The sequence below is a fragment of the Chaetomium fimeti genome, assembly GCF_033439085.1.
Source record: "Chaetomium fimeti strain CBS 168.71 chromosome Unknown B0H64scaffold_3, whole genome shotgun sequence".
Classification (NCBI taxonomy): Eukaryota; Fungi; Ascomycota; class Sordariomycetes; order Sordariales; family Chaetomiaceae; genus Chaetomium; species Chaetomium fimeti.
The window spans coordinates 4,169,371-4,190,538 of record NW_026944331.1 but is presented as its reverse complement, the minus strand read 5'-3'; the positions used below and the strand labels follow the sequence as shown (position 1 = coordinate 4,190,538).

Here is a 21,168-nt window from a genome sequence, read left to right as displayed (position 1 = left end):
AGCCCTTGGGGAAGTTGGCGTGGTGGCGCATTGTACGGGAAAACGTACGAGGGGCGAGGTTGAGTCGATTATCCGCCATCTTGAATATATCTCTGCGGAGCGCCTGACGACAAAAGTGACGATAAGCCATTTTGATGAGATAGTGATGGGAGTAGTGTCGGTGACTGAGGTTATTCTGGGACCGGAAATTGAACGGTGGGTTGATTGAACTTTTATAGACATCTGGGAGAAGAAACACTATGCCACTCACCCCTTGTCTTCACATACTACCCACCTAAAGATAGTGTTACGTTGAAGTTCGTTCATCACACTCTGGCCTGCACAGCATTGATCTTAGTTTAAACCACACTTTGTTTGTGGAACGACCCATTTAGTGTAAGGAAAGGGCCAGAAGAAGGAGCTTTGAATGGTTATTAACTCCCATGTTGCACATATCGGTGTTATATAATTCATCACCAGTGCCTTCCAAACCCCTTCTCACATATCGGGGACCAGAAAGTCGACTACTATAAAGGTAGGCGACTCCCCTTAGCCGCGCATACCGGAGGTCCACGAGCCGGGATACCTATATTCGCTCACGGCCCTGGACCTTTATCTTCTGGCTTACGATCAGGGAGCGGCTCATTGAGTAAAGCTGTTCCATCCTTCCCTAAGCCGTAGAATGAGGGTTCAAAGGGGTAGGAGCGGTCCGAGTCAGCTTCCCGCGATTTAAGCTGCTTGTAGGCCCTAAGCCGGAGATCAACCGTCAACCAAGAGCTCAACGGCCTTAAACATTTGAATTGAACAAGCGGGGATATATTCGCTCAAAGGGTGAGCTGTTGTACGTTTTTCAGTCCGGTGTGGACGGGAATCGGATTCCTTGGTGTGAAGTCCCGCGCACGTCCCACATTACCACTTACGGCCATCAATCACCGCCACCAACCATTACCACAAAGAACAAGCATTCTAGAAGGATCAACAACATTAAACAACACAACAAGCAACTTGTTCAGTGGCCCGCCTACTGACTCGACCCGCCGAGTGACTGGTCCAGTGACCCGCTGGCGTATTCACTGGACCGACCTTATTAATTCGCACACCTATTTCAAGATGGCTCTTCTCCCCTCCTTCCAGTTCTCTCGCCAACCACCTTCCAAAACCGCATTGTCAGCGTCAAATCAATACGACAAAATTATAATGAGCTTCGTGAAAAATCTCTGGGTGAATGTTGCTCCGAAGGTTGCTCCGAAGCGTACAGTTGCCCCCTTCTTCCTCTGGTCCTTTGCTGCACCCATCCTTTGTTCGAGGCTGACAACAGAATTCCCAGGCCCTCCGTACAATAGCGACAGGCACTTTAAATGGGTTTTCAAGTCCCCTGCTTTGACATTAAAATGCGACGATATCAGCGACACCAACCTGGAGATGCTCCACAATGGCGCTGTTGCGCATCAGGCAGCAAAAACCGAGGCCGTCAAGTCTGTCGCGTCTCTCGCTGTCGTGACAGCCGGTGTCTGCGTATCGTTCGCCGTCTAGGTGGCGGCGAACGATAACAAGGACCACACGGCGGCGACGGTGAAGGCGAAGGAGAGCGAAGGCGCCACAGTGACGGCGGCCCGGGGCCTGCTCACGGCGGCGAAGAGTCGGGATGGCACAGATGAGACGGACTAGGGTTCCACGGAGCTGGCGACCCGGGACATGGCCACGACAGCGGAAACCAACGGTACGTTTTTGAATCAAATCATCCCGTGCCTGCACTTGTGCATCATCAACACCAGACGCTAACGCTGCTCTTCCCAACGAAGTCGAGGGCAAGTAATCGCGCAAGAGCCCGACGGGTCGGCCTAAGTCATTCATGTTCTCAAGGGTCAGCGCAATTGATAGGTTGCATTCGTCCCCCCGTCCCGAGAAGTGGTCGGAATTTTGGTTCTGGGAGTTGAGAAGGAGAAAATTGATGGAGTGTGGCGGGAATGTGAGCGGCTACGGGCATACCTTGAGGTACGGCCTTGAGTCAGCCAAAGACCAATGAATATACCATACTTCTATCCCCATTTCGACTTTCATAGCATAAGCAATATATTAAGCATTGCGATCTTGTTAAATTAAGCATTGCGATCTTGTTAAATAACTTCGAACAAAATATACCCCTGCGGCGAGCCTGACGACCAAAGTCTAATGGGTGTAGTGTTGGCGGCTGAGTTACAGTTTAATCTGAGGTTCAGAACTGAACGGCTGGTTGATTTCAAAGCTTCGTTGCTGTCAGTGTTTCGGATGGCTGTTACTCTGTCCATCCAAAGTCGTGCTGTCGGTCCCAAGGATCAATGTCCATCCTAAACCCTAGCGTCCGTCCCAAGACCTGGTATCTGTCCGAAGGGCGTCCTATCCGTCCTAAGAGTTGTAGTCTTCCCTTTCATTTAGACATATGGGGGAAGAAACGATAAGATGCTACTGGCAGTTCTAAAGACAGTGCCACCTTCAAGGTTCTTAACTGTGAATACCTGAGTTGTCGCACCTGTCGGTTCTATGTATTTCCTCACCGATGCCGTCCGAGCCCTTCTTATTCACAACAAGTGGCCAGAAAGGCGACTATTATAAAGGAGCCTGCCGTTTGGGACGATGTGGTTTGACGTGCGGGACTCTGACACGTGACCTTTCCCATACATAACCCCAACCCTGGAGTGCACGCCTCCCGAGCCCAGCTTACCAATTCGATGCGCGCATGCAAATATACCTATATACGCGCATTCGAATTTGCTCAATTCTTTGAGAAACGTGGTTGGATTTAGCTTATTCAACTTCTCCAGCTTGTTTCATACGGCTATCGTCAAATCCGCTACTATAGTTCCAGTTATAGCCGTCGCGCAACTTTCTTCCAGATCCAGTGGCACCAACAGCTATTGGGCGTATGAAGGAGGACTAGAGCTACAAAACTAGAAAGAAATAGATTAGTCAAGGTCTAAATTTTATTACATTTTCAGGTGATTTAGCCGGTACCAAATTGATAAATTTGACTGTATTGTTGATTGAACTTGGTTGAACTCATGAATCTGATTGAGAAAAGGCGCGCGCGCAAGGGTTGGGGTTATGTATGGGAAAGGTCACGTGTCGTAGTCCCGTACGTCATAACCAGCGAGTCCCAAACGGTCGGCTCTTGTAAAGGGAGGCGATCCCTGGAACCCTGTGCATTCCAACTGTTCACCACCACGACCACCACCATCACCATCACCAGCCATCGCCGGCCACCACTTCCAAAAACCAAGACCTCGGAGGGGTCAGAGACATCAGACAAGTTACAACAGAACTAGCACATGTGCCTAGGGACGCGCTTAGTGACCAGTCCTAATTAGATCTGTTCTGCTGTTCGAGCACGCATTTTCCAAAATGGCTCGCTTTTCCTCCTCCTTCCGCCAATCACTTTTCAAAACCACATTGACAGCCTTGAAGAGACAGCGAGACAAGACACTTAGAGGCTTATTTATAACGGCGGTCACGTCGGCCGCTAGGAGTATGTTGAATCTTATTTCCTCCTGCGTTTCCCTGTATCCCTTCTTGGGGATTCTAACGATGAAACCCACAGGCGAGCAGCACTACAAGATCACCCACAAGTCCGCGGTCCAGACCATCAAGTGCGCGGATATCCCGGCTCCTGATCTAGAAAAACTAGACAAAAGCGCCAACCAAACTGCTCGGTTCCGGGCTGCCATATTTGGCGGCTCTGTCGCTGTCGTGACACTGGGTGCTTGCTTCGGGATCGCCACTTAGGCAGCGGCGTCCACAGGCAATGGTACCACGATGGAGTCGACAAAGAAAGAAGCTGCTGCGACGACGGAAATCAGCGGTGCGCGTTCTTTCCCTGTTTCCTCATGATTAATCCCCGACGCTAATTCTTTCTGCCCGCCGCAGTCGAGCGCAAGTAATCACGGAAGAGTCCGTCGAGGCGGCCCAGGTCATTCGCCACGAAAACCACAACAGGTTCTCTCGGGTCAGCGCAACCAAGAGGTGGCATCCGCCCACTTGTCCTAAGAAGTGGTCGAAACCGGGATTTGAGGCTTATGGCTGGGAGGAAGGAGAGTGATGGGGACCGGTGGGAATATAGGCAGCTGCCGACATGTCTAGAGGGCCTTTAGCCACCCAAGGGCCAGTGAATACACCATACTCCTCTCCTCATTCCGGCCTACCGGCCTCCACGACGTGCGGCAATCTCTTGACCATTGCGATTTTGCTGAGAGACTCTGAACGAAAGGTCGTGGGCAGTAATTAACAACAACAGATCATGGGCTATACCTCAGTCTTGTCGTGCTCCTCGAGTCATGGTGATTCGAGCCATCAAAAAGTGACGAGAAGGCTTTAGCGCTGAGCGACTGGCCGTCGTCGGCCGGAGAGCCTCCTCAACCCGTAACGCCGAAACGAGCACAGTCCCGCGGATGGTTCTCCGCTGGTACAAGGTGGAACAGGCATTCTACATTGATCGCTAGGTACCGATTAGGCTATTCTCACGCTGTCCCATTCACGGTACAATTTACATTTTCCAATTTGCCAGGCGACCATGCCCCGCCTCGTCCGCTCAGTCAATCACCAAAGCAACAGCTTGGTACCTATCTCTATACGCCGTCGAGCCTTCTCCGCCCTGCTCTCAGGCGTCTCCAACAATTACCGATTTCATGAGCTCTGGATCGCCTTCCTCCCACAGTCATACCCATCACAACACCCAACCGACCCAACCAAACCCAGTCTAGCCGACAGAGACCGCCCAATCGATCAACCCCACGACTTGTGCGCCTTGACCTTGGTGCCGGGAGGATGCTCCTCCTTAACAAACTTGCAGAGCGAATACGGTGCACACCCCATTCTCCATACTCGGGAACGAAGACGTGGCCAGTAGCAACAATCGCCGCTCGGCCCATCTCAACATCTCACCGCCCCCTGTTCACCGTCCTTGCTGGCCCGAAGGGAGGAGTGCGGGAGGGCCAAGAGAGTGGGTACCTCGTCGCCGGTGGCTTGAGTTAGCGATGATATATTCAGAAAGTCGTTATTCCGCACATCAGCCCGGCGGGAGACTTCAGGTTGTTGAGTGGCGCCCTCGAGGTCAAGTTCGGTGTCTGGAATCTGGCGAGTCAACTTAGCCCGACTAGCCGCCAAGGGGCCTAGGTAACTACGAAGGAGTTGGGTGAAAGTACAAGTACTAATCTGTAGTCGTACCCGACTCCCCCTTGCCGGCTGGCCGGATCGCCGCTTTTACAACGGCGAAGGCTGGAAAGGGGAACAAAAAAAGAAGACTATTCGGGCCTATGATAGTCCCTGCCATATACGCGCACCGTGCATACGTATTTTGGTGTACTATCTGACCCTGTAGAATCTCAATCCTTATGTGATGAAGGATGTGGGTACAGTAATTTAGTGTTGCTGTGCAGCCATTATACGCTAAAACTGCTGCTTTGCTACTATCAATTCGCAACAATATCGACCCCGTGCCACGCACGGACCGTACCTTATTTTGGCCCCAGGACCCCACTATTGACCTCCAGTCCTTGCTCCAAGCTCTCAGTTATCAACTTTCCCCACGCTCCTCCCACAAACCACAAGTTCCCACATCCACCACGACCACCACACTACCTACCTACCGACCGCCCACACTACTGCCCACCATGTCCCACCCGCGGGTAGAAGAAGTCTCCGAGAGCGACAGCGACGCCGGCATGTCAGACCCTTCCGAGGGGGACATCGACGACTTTGTCGAATCCGACATCATGCGACGAGTCGACACCCAACCCACCCAGCAGCAGCAGCAGCAACAACCACCCCAACGACAACAACAACAACCACCCCAACGACAACAACAACCAGCACACCAACACCCCAACCCCCTCTACCCCCCGCCGCCGCCCCAGATGCAGACCACGACGGACGAGAAGGCCTACAAGGCCTACCAGTGCCTGTACCCGGTCTACTTCGACGCGACGCGCACGCGGGCCGAGGGGCGGCGGGTGTCGCGGGCGCTGGCCGTGGCCAACCCGCTGGCCATCGACATCGTGCAGGCGTGCGCGGGCTTGCGGCTGCAGACGGTGCTGGAGGCGGGCAAGATCCACCCCAAGGACTGGGCGAACCCGGGGCGGGTGAAGGTGAACCTGCGGCAGCCCGTGGCCGGTGCGACGGCCGTGGCAAATAAGCACCACCTGTACGTTCTGGTGGCGCAGCACCTGCGTTCGAACCCGACGACGGACGCGTCGCTGTCGCTGCGCATGGAGGTGCGCGGGGCGCCGATGCCGCCGCAGGTGCAGGAACCGGGGGCGGCGTGGCCGCGGCCGGCGGTGCCGCGCGGGTGGAAGATGGGGGAGCTGCTGCCGTACTACAGCCCGGCCATGACGGGCGGCGGCGTGAGCGAGAACTTCCTCAAGGACATGATGAAGGAGATGCAGCAGGGCGGCGGCGGCGGGCCCGGCGGCATGCCGGATATGGCCAGTCTGTTGGCCGCTGCGGGCGGGGGCGGTGCTGCCGGTGGGAGCGGGAGCGGGAGTGGCGGAGGAGGCGGCAAGAGGGATAAGAAGGGCAAGGGGAAATAAATGTGCGTAGAGGCGGGGTAATAAAAATTCGTTTATTTTGAGAGTCTTGTCTGTGCGTTTGCACGCTGGTCTGTTCCGTTCGGCGAGACGTCATCTTAGACAGGGTTCGGAAGTTGTATGGTTTGTATCCGGCTGAAGACCTTGGGCTGAAAGTTTGCCACGGCCAGAACATTCACACTGCATGTAATCAACCAACCATACTGATTTGGCGTCACTCCCATAAAATATTGGACCGCAAAAGCCCCAGACAATCCATTTCTCATCGCTCACTCTAAATCTATCCCCAACCTGCAACATACCCACGGTTGTTGGTGAATATAGGATACCATTACGAGAATCACGTCACGATATGAACCAGGCAAGATAAAGCGCGCTCAACCACCATCTTCTCCACCCTCTAAACCTGTCGGGGGTATCTCGAAAACAAAACGCCTCGCTATGCCACAAAAACACTGTGGTTGATCCAAATCCCAAAAGCCAACCGCTGATCTCTCCTGAGAACAATAATACTCGTCTCTCCACCACCCAGACACAAACCAACGCTCGTCTCCCTTTGGCAATAACAATGCTCGTCCCCGACATGAAAAGCAACGCTAGTCTCCCCAGAAACCAATACAATGCCCATCTCCCGCTGAGTAAAAGGACAAAAACAACCAACGCTCCTCTCCGTCAGACAAAACAACGCTTGATTTCCTCATCACCGAAACAACCACTGCCGAGTTCCCTCCAGCGCGTCCCATACCTGGGATTTGGCAATCTCCAAATCTCTCTCCGTCGCCTTCATATCCCCATCCATCGACAACTGCAGCTTCCCCAGGGAATTCATGCTCCTAGCCAATGCGCTGTCTCCCATCTTCACAGCGAGTTTCCCTGTGACTGCTTTTCCATTCTTCATGGCTTCCGTTCGCCATGCTTTCCATGCCACGAAATCTTCGAGTTGCTTGGCTGCGTGGTACTGTGGAGTGTCTCTGGCAGGCTTCCACGCCACCTTGTCGGCGGGCAAGCTTGCCATGTCGTAGACGGTAGCACCGCTCGCCAGGTTGACCAATTCACCGAGCACAGCCCTACTCTCGCTGGCAACGTTGGCTTTGCGCTGCTCGGCGGGCGGGACACTCTTGATGAGTGGCTCGGCAAGCCAGTCGTAACTCGGCTGTTCGCTCGTACGTGCGCGGCGGTTATCATCGCGTAGGTAGCGCACGCTGGATCGAAGACCGTCGATTTCGGTCTTGAGGTTCTCGATCTCGCGTGCTGTGGCCACCGCACGCTCTTGGTTGGCTTTGACGCCAGCTTCGCCCTCTTCGGCGCCGCCACCGGTGACGACGCGACTGCTGCTCGCGACCTGCTTCCACTTGTCGCACTCAAGCTCGAGCGCTTTGAGTTCGCGATCTTGTTTTTCGATGCTCTCGGAGAGGGTGGCGGCGTGCTCCTTGGCGGTTTCGATTTGTGATTCCAGCTCGGAAATGCGCGACGTCTTGGCTTTGGCGTCGCGCATGCGGGATTCGAGGGTTTCGATTTTGAGATGGGCCGTGCTGAGATCTTCTTCGCGAATGGCGAGGTTGCGTCGAGCACTGGTGAGGTCGTCTTTGAGACGACGGGCCTCAGCCTCGACTTCGATTGGTATTGTCTTGAGCACCTTGAGCTCTTGGCTCCGCAGAATCCATGGAGCCGGGTTGCGTTCAAATTCTTGGGTGTGTGATAGATCGGTGCTGAGGGCGGCGAGATCCGAGATTTGTGAGGTGACGGATCGCAGTTTGTTCAGGTAGGTGGAGAAGAGCTCCGAATCATCTGAGCTGAAAGCAGTCATAGCCGTCTTCTGTGTGCATGACTGGACATCCGAGTAGGTGTATGGGTCGGTCCTGCCCTCTTCGTGCAAGAAATCGTGTAGGTCGAGGCCGATTCTCCGTGCCATGTCGGCAAGCTCCGCAGTTGCAGTCTCGCATTGCTCAAACGCGTCCAGGGTCTCGGGGAGCAGAGACAGTGATCTCGACTTCAGATCCTCCAGCGCGCGGACCGTCTTGTTAGCAATAACCTTGGCGCTGCGCGTATGGGTGATAACACCCTCGGTCTTCTTGGAGAAGTGCTGGCCAAGTTCTTCTTCGTCTTGAGTGACAACCCGCTGGACCATGGTTGCCGTGGCCGTAAAGGAGACGGCTGCCGACTCCAAGTAGCTTTGCATCAGGGATGCTTTCATGTGAATGTCGTCTGCAAAGCTTTCGAGGTCGGATGAAATGTGAACCTCGCCGAGGTGGGTCATGAGCGCAATGGTGCGCTGCAGTTCGGCAGAGCACTTCTGCTCTTTCAAGTCGTCTTGTTTCAGGCCTTCAATCCAGCCGTTCAGGGCACGTTCAACGGGCTCCAGCTCGTACAAAGCCCCCTCGTACTTTGCGAACTGCTCGAGCGAACAATGGCTGATGGAGTTGATGAAGCGGTCGCACATGCACGAGACCCAAGCAAGCTTGTCCATGGCGCCGCAGCCCTCGAACAGCTCGTTCTCGTGACCCGGATGGGGTTGACCATTGACTCGCTCCTTGATGAAGCCGTTGAGGATGCCGGCCTTGGACGCCAGTCTCTTGAATCTCAGCAAGGCCAGGACAGAGTCCCTGTCGGTTTGGTAGGTGTCGGGGAGGAACATGGTAACGATCTCGAGGTGCTGCTCGGCCTCCTGCGCCTCCATACGGCGGAGCTCGAGGTCGATGGTCTTGACTTGCGCCTTGGCGGCTGAGATCTGCAGCTTCATGTTCAAGTCCAGCATGGCCCTGGACCGGGTGTTGAGTTGTTCGGATTCGTTCTCAGTGACGGCCCGAGAAGCGTGCATGTCTGCCAGGTCGCCTTGCAAGCTTGTAACAAGCTCCCGGAAGCGGGACAGCGTGTACTCGTTGTCTTCGGTGGCCTTCTGCTGAACGGCTGCCAGGCGTGCCTGCTCGGCGATGACGGCATCACGCTTGTCGATTTCGTCTTGCATCTCTTTCTGGTTGTTGACGTGGTTAATTTCGAGTTCGTCGCTGACCTCCTTGAGCTCCTCGAGGTCGAGAATGGTAGCCTTGAGTTCCTTGATCTCCTCTGACTGGTTCATGGTCTGCTCCGTTAGGGTTTCGATGATGTCCTCGGCGCCGAGGGCATTGTCAAGCTGCTCCCGTAGATCCTCGACGGCACTCTCTTTCTGGGCCAGCTCCGCTTCACAAGCATGGAGCTTGTCCTTGAAGACGTCGCTCTCGGCGAGGGTGTCCTGCATCTCCTTGATCTGGTGCTTGAATTCCTCTTCTTGTTCCCGAGAGATGTCTCGGAGTCGGATCAAGGCTCCCCGGAGACGCTCGTTATCCTTCTCCATCTGGAGCCAGCCGGTGCTAGCGATGTCATCGGATGACATGCCTTTGGTGAATTCGGAGTTTTCCTCGCGGAGGATGTCAACTTCAAGCTTGAGCTCCTCGGTCTTGTGCTTGAGGGCATCGAGCTCTGTCTTATAAACATCGGCCATCTCTTCTGCCATCTCGCGGTCGAGGGTGGCAAGTTCCATGGCCGACTCATGCTCCTGCTGAATATCCTCGACATTGTAGAGGCGAGACTCGGCTTCTTTGAGCTGCCGCTTGAGGTCGGCAATCTCCTGCTGCTGAGGCTGATACTTAATTTGCAGCGTCTGGATGATCCTCTCAAATCTGTCGCGCTCGCTCTTGGTCTTCTCGAGTGCGTTGAGCTTCTCGCGGTCCTCGATTCTCTTCTTCTCGATAACGCGAAGCTTCGCCTTGAGCTCCTCAATCTCTTTCGTGGCAGCTGCGTTGCTAGGCGCGGGTCGTGGCGATGCCACAGCGGTACTTGATGGTTTAGTGGTAGTTTGCGATTTGGTGGTAGTGGCCGGTTTGGTGGCCGTTGAGCCGGTAAGCTTTTCGAGTGCCATGGTCCTCGATTGGACAGGGCTGGTGAGCGGGGGCGATATAATTTCCTCATCGCTGCTCTTTGGGCCGGACGCAGCGCTGCTAGAGCTGGAGCGCTGACCAGCGGTGTGAAACTTGGTAGAACCCGGTCGAGCGGCCGAGGAGGTTCTGGTGGCGGATGGGCGAGCAACACCTGGTTTAGTGCCAACGGTGAGTCGGCCACTCAGAGTGCGTGCAGGGGCACCGGTGGTCTTGGGTGGGCCAACGGCTGCCTTGGGAACAGTGGCCGATGAAGCCTGCCGAGCCTGTCTAGTCGGCATCGGAGGTGGTGCCATGGAGGGTCGGGGCGCGCTAATGGACGGGCGGGAGCGAGCCCCAGGAGTTGCTTTTGCATTGGAAGGGGTGGTGGTTCGGGACGGAGCTCCGCTCGAAGGCGCAGTGCCCAGCTGCTTGGTGGGTGATCTGGTGGGAGACTAAGGCGAAAATGTCAGTTTGGTGCTCTTGGTCATATATGAAAAAGAAGAAGAAAAAAAGAAGAAAAAAACGACTCACCCTGATCCCACTGGGTGTGCGGGACGGCTTCTGGCCCGGCGTCGGGCTTGGGGCGTTCAAGCTGATCCGTTTGTTCATGGCAGGATCGGCCGGCGTAGAACCCCGAGAAGAGGCGGATGAGAACATGCTGCTCGGGCGGCCCTTCTTCTTGGGCTGAGGCATGAACGGCGCGGGCGGCTCGGCAAGCAGCTTTAGCGCGGTGGGACGGACGAACATTCCATAACCCATGGTGCAGTCAAAATAGCGCTCGTCATTGACGCTTCCGTCATTCTTGCCCGAATCCTCCTCGAGCTCAACACCGACCCACATGCCGGGTGCAAAGCCGGTGTGGCCAAGAAAGCGTATGGTTCCTGCCCGTCAATGTTAGCTGCATTCTAGCACAAGAGATTTCTTGGGGCGCCCGGGAGTCACGGGGAGGCTTCAAAAGCCCAAGGCGCGCAAATACCACATACCATAGCGCTGGTCAGCCAGCTGGACTCTGCGTCCTTCGGCCAACTCCAACACAGACATATTGTCAGAGACAGATACCTAATGCTGAGACATTCTGTGGTGTTGTTCGTTTAATTAAGTGTGTGGTTGCTATGCGCAAGACAAAGCAGACTGATTCGGTGGCTGAAGTGGCTTGTGGCTGAAAGGAGTGGTAATGACGTTTGAGGTGTGGGGTGTCCGGTGGTGTTGGGCTTCGGACTTGCGGGGCGGACAGGACGCGCTGGTGCTGGACGCGTTTGGTGAGCAAGTCGTGTCGGGTGCGGTTTCTGAGCAGAGTGGTGGACGATGCGGTGTCTGCGGTTGCGGAAGCGGTGTCGAGTGGTAACTGGTTTGATGAAATGGCAATGTCGTTCGAGTTCGAGAAGCTGCTGTGCAATGCAGAGCTAGCTGGTGGTTAGCGGTCGCGGTTGCTCTAGACTGGTGGTCGAGGCTGCCGGTCGAGGACTGTCGTCGGGCAGAGCAAGTGGTTCCGGGCGATCGCGGTTGCTGGGAGCGAAGAATGGATGTCTGGGTGCTTTCTTTGTGTGTTCTGGTTGCTTTTGTTTGCTTTTTGATTGCTTTCTGAATGCTTTCTGATTGCTTTGAATGCGTTGATGCTTCAATCGATCAAAATGCTCTTTCTTCTGAAGAAGATGGAAGTGGGAGGAAGGAGCCGCGACTGGGGACGCGTTGAAATAGTCAAAATGCCCCACTTTTCAAGCCTCCTAAACAACACCTCCCTCCCCGCTAAAGGGACACACCAAACATGCCATTTGGTGAAGGCCGATCACTCAAAAATGGAAGGAACGGCAGCACGGAGGGAAGGAGCAAAGCTCAGAGGGGAGGCACGACCCCTCCAGAGGGAAGGCACGACCCCCCATGGGGAAGGCACGACCCACGACCCCCAGAGGGGGAGGGGGAGGGCTCTGGGAACGAGGACGGCCGTGTCGTGACTTCCAGGTTCTTCGGTACAAAGGAGGCACCTAATTCTTTGGATGCCCCCCAATCTCTCTTCCTTTAACCCCAAACCCGGGCCGGTTTCTCGAGTTGCGTTTGCAAGCCGCTGCCGCCGCCAACAAATCTCCGGCATCTCAAGGCCGTTACACCAAATTTCTCGAACCATTAGGCCAATCCAGACACTCCCCGGATCTAATGCAGCTTCCCGAGACACGCCCATGCCGTGACGGCTGTCTTAGATTACGGATCGGGTGGCTTGACGGGATGTCGTGACCGGTTGTTTCGTGTTCCGTTTACCAACTTCCTTGCCAAGGTCAGTGTACTCGGGTTGCTGCGTAGACCCGGGATGCCAATCCATCTGATGGCAAGGCGGTAATCAAGGTCGACTGAGTAGCAGGAGATACCACATCCAGTCGGGCAGGGACATTGGAAGATGTAGATACTGTGCAAGCCTTTTTACTTTCCATCTTACCACCGCATACCATCACCGACCATAGCAAACCATCTACACAAACAAATTACCATCCCAACTGCCTGACATGCTGTAGAACCTGATACCTCCTAGATGTTATCCAATCTAATACTCCATCCCCATCCCGCCATCCACCCCGCGTCCAGCATTCAGCCAACCCCCAGCACGCACCCACTCCACGACCTCAAACCCCAACCGCCGCTCCATCTTCTCATCCACCACCAGCTCACCCTCCCTCTCCCCATACACACCCCCCATCCCCACCCCAGAACCAGAACCAGACCCAGCACCAACACCAGAAACCACCCCCGGCACCTTAACCACAATCAACCCCGCACTCTTCACCTCCACCGTCCCCGGCCCCATCACCACCCCATCACCCCCACCCCCACCAAAACCCGTAGCAGAAGAAGAAGAACCAGCAGAACCCGAAGAAAACGACGAAGAAGAAGAAGGAGACACATAAACCACCAGATCGGACCCGACGACGCCGCGCCACAGCGTCGCCATCCACTGCCAGTGGTCGACGGGCGCGTAGGCGTCCGAGATGGGCACGGCGCAGGCGAAGCGGTCGGCGAGGGTGAGGGAGAAGCCCGAGGGGAGGAGGGCAATGGGGAGGTGGGGGAGGGGTTGGGCGGTTGCAGAGTGAGTGGTGGTAGTAGTAGTATTGGTGGTGGGGGTGATGTTGGTGGTGTTGCGGGGGCTGGAACTGGTGGGGAGTGGGTGGCGTTGTTGGGTTGTTGTTGTTGTTGACGTGGGCTTGGACGGGCGCGGGGTGGAGTCGGAATCGGCTTCGGTCTTATTGGGGTCTGTGGTGGTTGAGGAGTTGGCGGCCGAGGAGGATGAGCTTGAGGTGGAAAGGCGGGTTTGGCTAGGGGGGACGGCGGAAGCCGAGGAGGACGCCGGCGACATGTTGGTGACGAAGTCGACGATCTCGGCCGACTTCGCGTGCCAGTCGCTGATGGTGCGCAGGTAGGCCGTAAAGGGGCTGGCATCAGCCACCGAAGCAGCGATGCTGCCATGCCGCGAGCCACTCCCCTCCCCAGCGCCAGACTCACCCATCACCACATCCTCCTCACCACCACCAACCGACCCCCGCTGCTGCTGCTGCTCCCGCTGCCGGCGCGGAACCGCCACACCAGCATCCTCCCAGCACCGCACATCCCACCCACCACACCCGTCCCCCACAGGAGGCGACACAGCCTTCAACGCGCGCTCCACAACCGCCGCCACCGCCCTCACCAACCGCGCATCCGGCCCCTCCACCGCAATCACCGGCCCCCTCCCACCAACACCACCACTAACACCACCACCACCACCACCATGACGCTGTGCCACCGTCTCAGCAGCGCCAACCATCGGCCCCAACGGCGGACTAATCCGCTCCAGCACGCGCAGCTTATTAATAAAGGGGATGCTCATGACCATCGCCTCGACAGAGCGGGCATGCGCACGCTCGGCTGCGTCTCGCTCGCGTCTGGCTGCTGCTGCTGCCGCCGAAGCCGAAGATGCTGCTCCTGGGCCGGTGTAGTATGATGATGATGATGATGACGAGGCCATTGTTGGGGTGGGGTGGTTCATGATTCCTAGGCCTGTTGGGCCGGTCGTGCCGGTGGTGGGGTCGGTGTTGTGGTGATGGTTGGTGGTGGTGGTGTCGGTGGGGAGGTGGGTTTGGAGGGGGGGTAGGCGGAGGGATTCGTCGATGTCGGAGGGGGCGTGGTGGCGGGGGTGTGATGATGGGGGAGGGTATTGCTGTTGTTGATGTTGTTGATGATGTTGTTGCTGATGGGGGACGGACGGGGCCGGGCCGCTGGGGGTGAGGGGCACTGAGTGGGTGGGCCGCGGCGGAGGCGGCATCATCGGGCCGGGGCTGCTGCGCGGGATCAAGACCGACTGGCCGGAGTGCGGCGGCGGCGGGTAGTTGGAGGTTGGGGTTGGGTTGCTGAGGGGGGACTGGCGGGGGTAGGAGTGGGAGGATGAGGTGTGGTGCTGCTGCTGCGTGAAGGGGATCGGGGGCGACGGGAGGGCGTGGAAGTTGTGGTAGCTCCCCTGGGCGTTGTACCGGCGCCGCTTGGTTTCGTTGGGGGACAGGGCTCTCTCGTAATCCTCGTTGGTGTCGTACAGGCTGGCAGTGCTCTGCGGGCCGGCCCAATGAGAGTATGCTTGGGTGCGGCTTTGTCGGCTCATGTCACTTCTTGATGAAGGGAGGCCGTGATACGGGGTGCTGGCCGGCTTGGAAACCGTGGGTGTCACAAAGGGTGTCGAGGGCGTTCTCGGGGTGACAATGTACCGTCCGCCGCACTTGGGGCAGCGGTTCGGGTCCTCACCCGGGCCGACTGCAGGCCGGGACGACTGTGAGCTTCCGGACTTGTTCCCGCGCCGCGGCTGGTATCGGTAGTCTGGATACTGACGCTGGTGGCGTTGCTTCTCCTCCTCGGCGAGGAGCTTCCACTGGTTCTTGCGGTCTTCGGGCTCGTCGCGCCACTGTTCACCGATGATCTTGGAGATGTCAGGATTGGCGAGCCCCGGGTTCTGCTGCACCACCTCGGCTTGGTAATGCTGGCGGTAAAGAATAAAAGCTAGGTAAGCAATCATGTCAGTAACTATCTGGCAGTGAGGTGTCGCTCCCCCTTGCCATTTTTCTCTCGCCCGCCCCTCCCCCTGCATCAAACGGCAAAGGAAGGGGCGTGTGTCGGAAATGACAAAACAGAGCGAGAAGAGACAGGTAAGAAACATGACAGTGGCTCATCCCCGAAACAATCACAGTGAAAGCGAAAAAGAAAACAAAAACATACCGTTTCGAGGCCGAGGTACCTTTGGGGTTGGGGTACAGAGACAGATAGCGTCAATAGGCCGCGGGCTCGCGGTGCTGGCTGTGGGTGTGGTAAGGCTCAAGTTCTCGATCTTGGACCGGTTGGCCTCCTCGATGTTGATGGAGGCAGCACGCTTCCTAGTTATAGGCCGCCGAGGTGGTTCCTTAGCGGGCTCCGGGGGTGGAGCTGTGCCAGCAGATGAGGAGGATAAGGGGGCTGCCGGGGTGGTGGTCTCGGAGGATCCGTGTTGTCTCGCAGCTGCTGTCGGTGTTAGTCCGCCCGGCTTTGCAGCCACGGCTGAGCGAGTAATGGGGCCAGTCGACGCCGGGTGGTGCCGCTGCTGCGAAGAGGCGACTACCACGTCTGTCATTTTTTTTGTTTTTGTTTTTGTTTTGTTTTGACCCTGGGAAAGCAGTGTTGGGGTCCTGGACAAACGGAGGAGTGAGAAGAGAGGAGCAGGAATCCACGCAGCAATAACCGAGAGGGGGCTTGTTTCCCAGTGGTTGACGAGAGACGTGGTGATCTGTGTGTCTCTGCTCACATAGAGGGTGAAGAGAAAGGAAAGGGCGGACTTGGAAGAGGAAGGGGGGGGGCAAAAAGTGGTCTGTTTCAACAGTCCCCCCAATGAATAATAATAAATCAGAGCGTGGCTGTTCGGGGCGGATTGTCTCCTTTGTGACCTATCTCCCCATCACACTCACTCAGCGGCCGCACAATGACCCCGGCCAACAGAAGCCGAATGTATGTACTTATCCCATTGGCAACCAAGGCCGCCATCGCTATTATGACGGGCACGCGGCAGACGGGTCCCAGCTTTCCATGGGGCTAACAGAGTGGATGGCCCTTCAGATGTCTCGGGAATGCGCCGCAGGGTGGTGGAGTGCCCGTCCCATGGTTCTTTGTCCCCAGCGTTTGCAGAATTCCGTTCGCAGTTTTGCACCTTGCGGAGGCACTCAATCGCCAGGCCAGCCACCCCTGCTCTAGCCAACGGGACAATGTCAAAGGAATTCCCCCCAGAATGCCGCCCTCCCTTCTGTCTGGAATGCGTCTGGAATGCGCAGCACTGAACAAAGACCATGTCAGCCAAATCGGGCCAAGCCACCGCCCATTTGCTTGCTTCCACTTGTTCGTTTCCATTCAGGTGCCCTGCACCGGCCGTCGGAGGGGTGACTGATGCGGGAGAACAAGCTGTTGGGCGCTGTGTGTGGTGTGTGGTGTGTGGTTATGGGAAATATCAACGGTCTTTAAAAGGGCGACAACTCACGCAGCCAACCGCCCGCCAGCCAGATCCCGCGGGAGAAAAAAAAGGTTGCCAACATGAAACCAAAAACCAGCATTCCGCGCCAACTCCGATCCGCAACGCAGTTTTCCCAAACCTGCCTGCCCGTGTCCTCTCTCATTCTATCATACATGAGAAAATCAGAAAATGTGACAAGTTGCGCCCTTAACCCCTGTCAACCCCCCATGTCTAACCGACGACCAATGCAATTATGAGATAAAGCCGGCGCCAGATTCGCTAGCCAGCACGTTGGCGCTGCGTCGGGCGTCCAGAAAGAGGTCCTCGCACTCCGCAACATCCGGCACATCGATCTGGGCGCGGCCATTGACGCGTGCGAGGATGCTGCCAGCAAGTTAGCACACTTATCCCCTCGCATGCTCTCCACACACACACGGCGGGCACCCGAGACAACATACCTCGCAGGGGTCAGCAGTTGGAGGCAGTAACGAAGGCTGATTCGCACGCCGTGCTCCGCAATCTTATCGATGGCGGCATCCGTGATCTGGACACCTTCGGTAGAAGCCCGGATGCGCACAATACGCTTAATCTCCTCGGGTTCATACGGGTGGGTGGGGATAATCAGGAGACGGGTCAGGAAATCGGGGGGCACGCCGTGGGCCGCTACGAGATCATCAGCGCCACGGATGGCGCACATGCCCCGGTTGGAAGCGAGGACGACGATAGGCGAAATAGGTGACTCTAGGGCCTTGTTCAAATAGGTAAAGCACTCGACGTCCAGCATGTGTGCCTAACGAGGCGAGGGGTAGTCAAGTCAGCTCCACAGTTCCCGCCGCATATCACATTTTTTTTGAGTGATACATACCTCGTCAATAAAGAGCACGCCGGGCACAAGCTCAGCTACACCCTGGTTGATGTATTTGCTGACCACCTTGTTGATCTCACCCCGCAGCTTGTCGGTGATCTCGGTCATTTTGGGCTTCATCAGCTGGCCCATCATGGACATGATATCCTGGCCACCCTGGGGGCGGGCGTTTGCCACGTCGAGGTCGTGCAGCGACACGTCCTGGACAATTTCCTTCTTCTTGTGGACCTCGCCCTTAGGAATCGGCACATACTCCTCAGCCTCGAGGTCAAACTCGGTGGCGTAGGCGTCCGACCGGCCGACGCGTTTGCAGGCGCCCGTGTTTGTCTCGATGTAAATGACGTCGCCGACCTGGACGCGCTCCTTCTGGATGGCCTCGTATATGCTGGGATCGAGGCGCAGCTTCTTTTGGCCGCGAGCGCTCTTGAGCCCGATCAGCAGCGTGCTGATGGTCTTGCCGTAGCCGCCGAGCGGGTTCTCGGCCTCCTCCGGGGTCAACTCGGTGACCTCGCCCTCGTAGACGTCCTTGGTCTCGCGGACCTTGAGCCCGATGGCGCGGCGGAAGTTCTCCATGAGCATCTCGGTCTTCTTGACTTCGGTCGAGTAGACTTCGCTACCGGTGATGGGACAGAATGGGATTTTCGTGCCAAGCTCCTGGCTGATGGCGAGAGCCAACGCCGTCTTGCCGGTGCCGGGGCCGCCCGCTAGCAACACACCGCGGCCGGCCATCTTGTGTGCTTTGATGAGGTCGACGACAACACCGCAGGCCTACAAAGACCAAGAACAAACACAGGTTAGCCATGATTCATCTACCACATCATCCAAACAGCAGCAGTGCATACCTCACGGGCACTCGACTGGCCGACAAACCCGGCAGCCTGCTTCTCAGCAATGCCATGGGAATTGAGACCGAGTCCCTTGATATGCGTGTGTGCCGCAGTGCGGTTGTCGCGACTGTTGCCGCGCACCTCGCTAATCTGGACCATCGTGGCTTGTTACAGTGTATATGGTGGTTCGATTGGGTTCGTTTTGGGAGTGGGTTGATGCGAGATGGTGGGATTCGGGTCGGTGCTGGTGTTGCAAAAGAGAACGAACGACAGCGCTGGATGGAGCAAGTGCTGCTTGGTCGTACAGTGGGACGCGAGCTCTGGCAGCAGCTTCCAGGTTGCCCGCCCCAACTAAATTTCCAAGTCGCGAAACCCATGTGCAGTGGGTCTGTGCACTTCGGTGGGCACGGCTCACCTTGCACCTTGGATGTTCACCGAGGTGTGGGATGAAGCAAGGGGTAATTGAATAAGGGAATTGTGATTTTTATTATTTTAGGCGTTGGGTAGGATACGCTGAGACCGGAGAATACTCTTGAGGCCCTGCTCGGTACTACTAGTCGGGAACTTGCAAGTTCATTCACATCGGGGTGCCCCTGTGTTATTTCGCTAGGTACTGACTTCAACAGCATGTATATACCTCCTTACTTCGTAGGTGCCAGTGCTCGGTCCTGTTTATAGGTTCATAGGTCTACGGGGTGCTCTGTATCACCAAGAAGAGCCAGGTTCACACACTCCCATCACCTCCCAGTTCCAGCCCCCCTCTCTCCCAACCTCTCCTCCTCTCCATCCTCCTCATCCCCATCCAACATCGGCACCCCTTCCACATCCCCCTCCTTCCTCACCTCCCCACCACCCCCCTTCTTCCCCAGCGCCGCCCACAGCGCACTCCCCACAATCAACCCACACCCCAGCAAACTCACCACGCCCATCTCATGCCCAAAAACCCACTTATCAAACCCGGCCGCAAACAGCATATGCGTATACACCATCGCCGTCGCGCGGTTCGACTTCTCCCCGCCGATCCCCGCCGTCAGCATGAACTGCATCACGAACCCGCACGCGCCCAGCGACAGCAGCAGGAACCACTCGTACGCCGTGGGCGGCAGCAGGCCGGCGAAGCTGACGATGGGGGGCGCGGCCTGGCCGATGCCCAAAAGGGGGCAGAGCACGAGGGCGGCGGTGCTGACCAGCGTGCTCCACACGGAGAAGTAGGTGACCGTGATGAGCGCGTGGGCGCGCGTGCCGATGTACCGGATCGTGGTGTAGGCGCCTGCGGCGCCGAGGACGCCGAGGAGGGCGACGAGGATGGCGACGAGGCGTTGGGCGGGTGTTGCGTCCTCGCCCGCGCCGGGGTGTGGGGTGGTTGTTGTTGTTGGATTGGTTTGGGTTGTGGGATCGGTTTCGGGGTTGATGGGGGCGGTGGCGGTGCCGTCGAAGAGGGAGGTCGGCCTCGCAATGAGGACTACGCCGGCTAGGGCGATGAGCGAGGCTAGTTGCTCTTTGCGGGTGAAGGGGTCTTTCATGAGGATGTGGCATATGTACCCCGCCAGCATCGGTGCGAGGAAGGTGATGACGGTTGCTTCGGCCAGCGGGAGGTACATCATGGAGAACCACATTCCGTAGATACCAAACTGGGTAAAGTTAGCGCATTTGTTGGTATACTTACAGATGCTGTGTAGGTTCTTCTACGGCAATGCGGTTTCCAAGACGCTTGGGTGCCAACAGGAAGAATGATTGTAGTACTTACGAATCCGGAGACGCCTCGTATAACCAACACGGTTCTGATTCCTTTCGCGCCGAAGGGGAAATCAGGTACCTGCCTCCACCACATGTACAAACAAGATATGACGGTTGTCATGCTCATACGAGCAAAGAGGATTTGCAACGGGTGCATTTCTGATTCCAGCTCCAAAAGCCTCGCTGACAGATTCATCAAAGCCCCAAAGAGCTGCGCAACAGCCACCAAAACCACACCTCGGTTTCTACCCCAGAAGTTGCCCAACGCCTCTAACAATGTTGCTCTCCGTTCTAGGCCATTAGAATTAGGGGCTGGGGAAAGCCCTCTCGACTGGCTTGGCGAGCGTAGACCATACTCGGACACGGGGCTGGCGGAGAGTGATCGAGAGGCACTCGGGTTGAGGAGGGGTGATGATGGTTTGCTGTTCCATTCCGCCGTGGGAAGATGGCTAGTAGAGTCCCCATCTTGATGATCTTCAAGCCTCGTCTTCCCTTGAGAGGCTCCCCGTGGGTCCAAGAAACCAGCCATGGCTGCCAATGACTCCAACAAAGTGAGGCTGCGTGAAAGGGAGGGAGGCTGCTGCTGCGAGATGAGCAACCAACTGCTATTTACACAGAGATCCGTTGGTTTGGCTAGTTGTAGATGTTTCCGAGAAGAACGAGTGTGATGCGATGACGGCTCCAGAACGCCCCAAAAGTGGAGAGAAGGGGACACTGGGGAGAGAAAGGCGTGCGTGCTATTCCCGAGAGCGTGCCTCGAGGATGCCGCATTAACACGGACGACGAGAACCAAAGGGTCGTTTTGGGGCCAGTAGAAATCGTTCTTGATGCATCC

At 56.6% G+C, this 21,168-nt stretch overlaps 5 protein-coding genes across 5 annotated transcripts; 2 read left to right on the top strand and 3 right to left on the bottom strand.

Annotated features, from left to right (window-relative positions):
- Nucleotides 1–3,357: 3,357 nt before the first annotated feature.
- On the top strand, nucleotides 3,358–3,738 carry B0H64DRAFT_441383 (uncharacterized protein; the record flags this gene model as incomplete). The annotated part of the gene is made up of 2 exons (XM_062806567.1): nucleotides 3,358–3,481; nucleotides 3,554–3,738. The coding sequence occupies 2 exons, from the start codon at nucleotides 3,358–3,360 to the stop codon at nucleotides 3,736–3,738; spliced, it is 309 nt and encodes a 102-aa protein (XP_062661493.1).
- Nucleotides 3,739–5,415: 1,677 nt separating this feature from the next.
- On the top strand, nucleotides 5,416–6,770 carry B0H64DRAFT_393535 (signal recognition particle, SRP19 subunit). The gene has a single exon (XM_062803648.1). It carries the CDS (start codon nucleotides 5,622–5,624, stop codon nucleotides 6,534–6,536), a length of 915 nt encoding a protein of 304 aa, XP_062661492.1. The 5' UTR covers nucleotides 5,416–5,621; the 3' UTR covers nucleotides 6,537–6,770.
- Nucleotides 6,771–12,780: 6,010 nt separating this feature from the next.
- Nucleotides 12,781–16,282, bottom strand: B0H64DRAFT_135395 (uncharacterized protein). The gene is made up of 2 exons (XM_062798201.1): nucleotides 15,650–16,282; nucleotides 12,781–15,433 (listed from the first exon to the last, which is right to left on the bottom strand). The coding sequence occupies exons 1-2, from the start codon at nucleotides 16,035–16,037 to the stop codon at nucleotides 12,960–12,962; spliced, it is 2,862 nt and encodes a 953-aa protein (XP_062661491.1). The 5' UTR covers nucleotides 16,038–16,282; the 3' UTR covers nucleotides 12,781–12,959.
- Nucleotides 16,283–17,135: 853 nt separating this feature from the next.
- B0H64DRAFT_135393 (AAA family ATPase-like protein) lies at nucleotides 17,136–18,909 on the bottom strand. Its single transcript, XM_062798200.1, has 4 exons — nucleotides 18,612–18,909; nucleotides 17,770–18,537; nucleotides 17,363–17,694; nucleotides 17,136–17,288 (listed from the first exon to the last, which is right to left on the bottom strand). Exons 1-4 carry the CDS (start codon nucleotides 18,753–18,755, stop codon nucleotides 17,156–17,158), a joined length of 1,377 nt encoding a protein of 458 aa, XP_062661490.1. The 5' UTR covers nucleotides 18,756–18,909; the 3' UTR covers nucleotides 17,136–17,155.
- A 394-nt stretch (nucleotides 18,910–19,303) lies between these two features.
- B0H64DRAFT_135363 (uncharacterized protein) lies at nucleotides 19,304–21,018 on the bottom strand. The gene is made up of 2 exons (XM_062798199.1): nucleotides 20,344–21,018; nucleotides 19,304–20,227 (listed from the first exon to the last, which is right to left on the bottom strand). Exons 1-2 carry the CDS (start codon nucleotides 20,860–20,862, stop codon nucleotides 19,334–19,336), a joined length of 1,413 nt encoding a protein of 470 aa, XP_062661489.1. The 5' UTR covers nucleotides 20,863–21,018; the 3' UTR covers nucleotides 19,304–19,333.
- Between the last annotated feature and the right edge of the window lie 150 nt (nucleotides 21,019–21,168).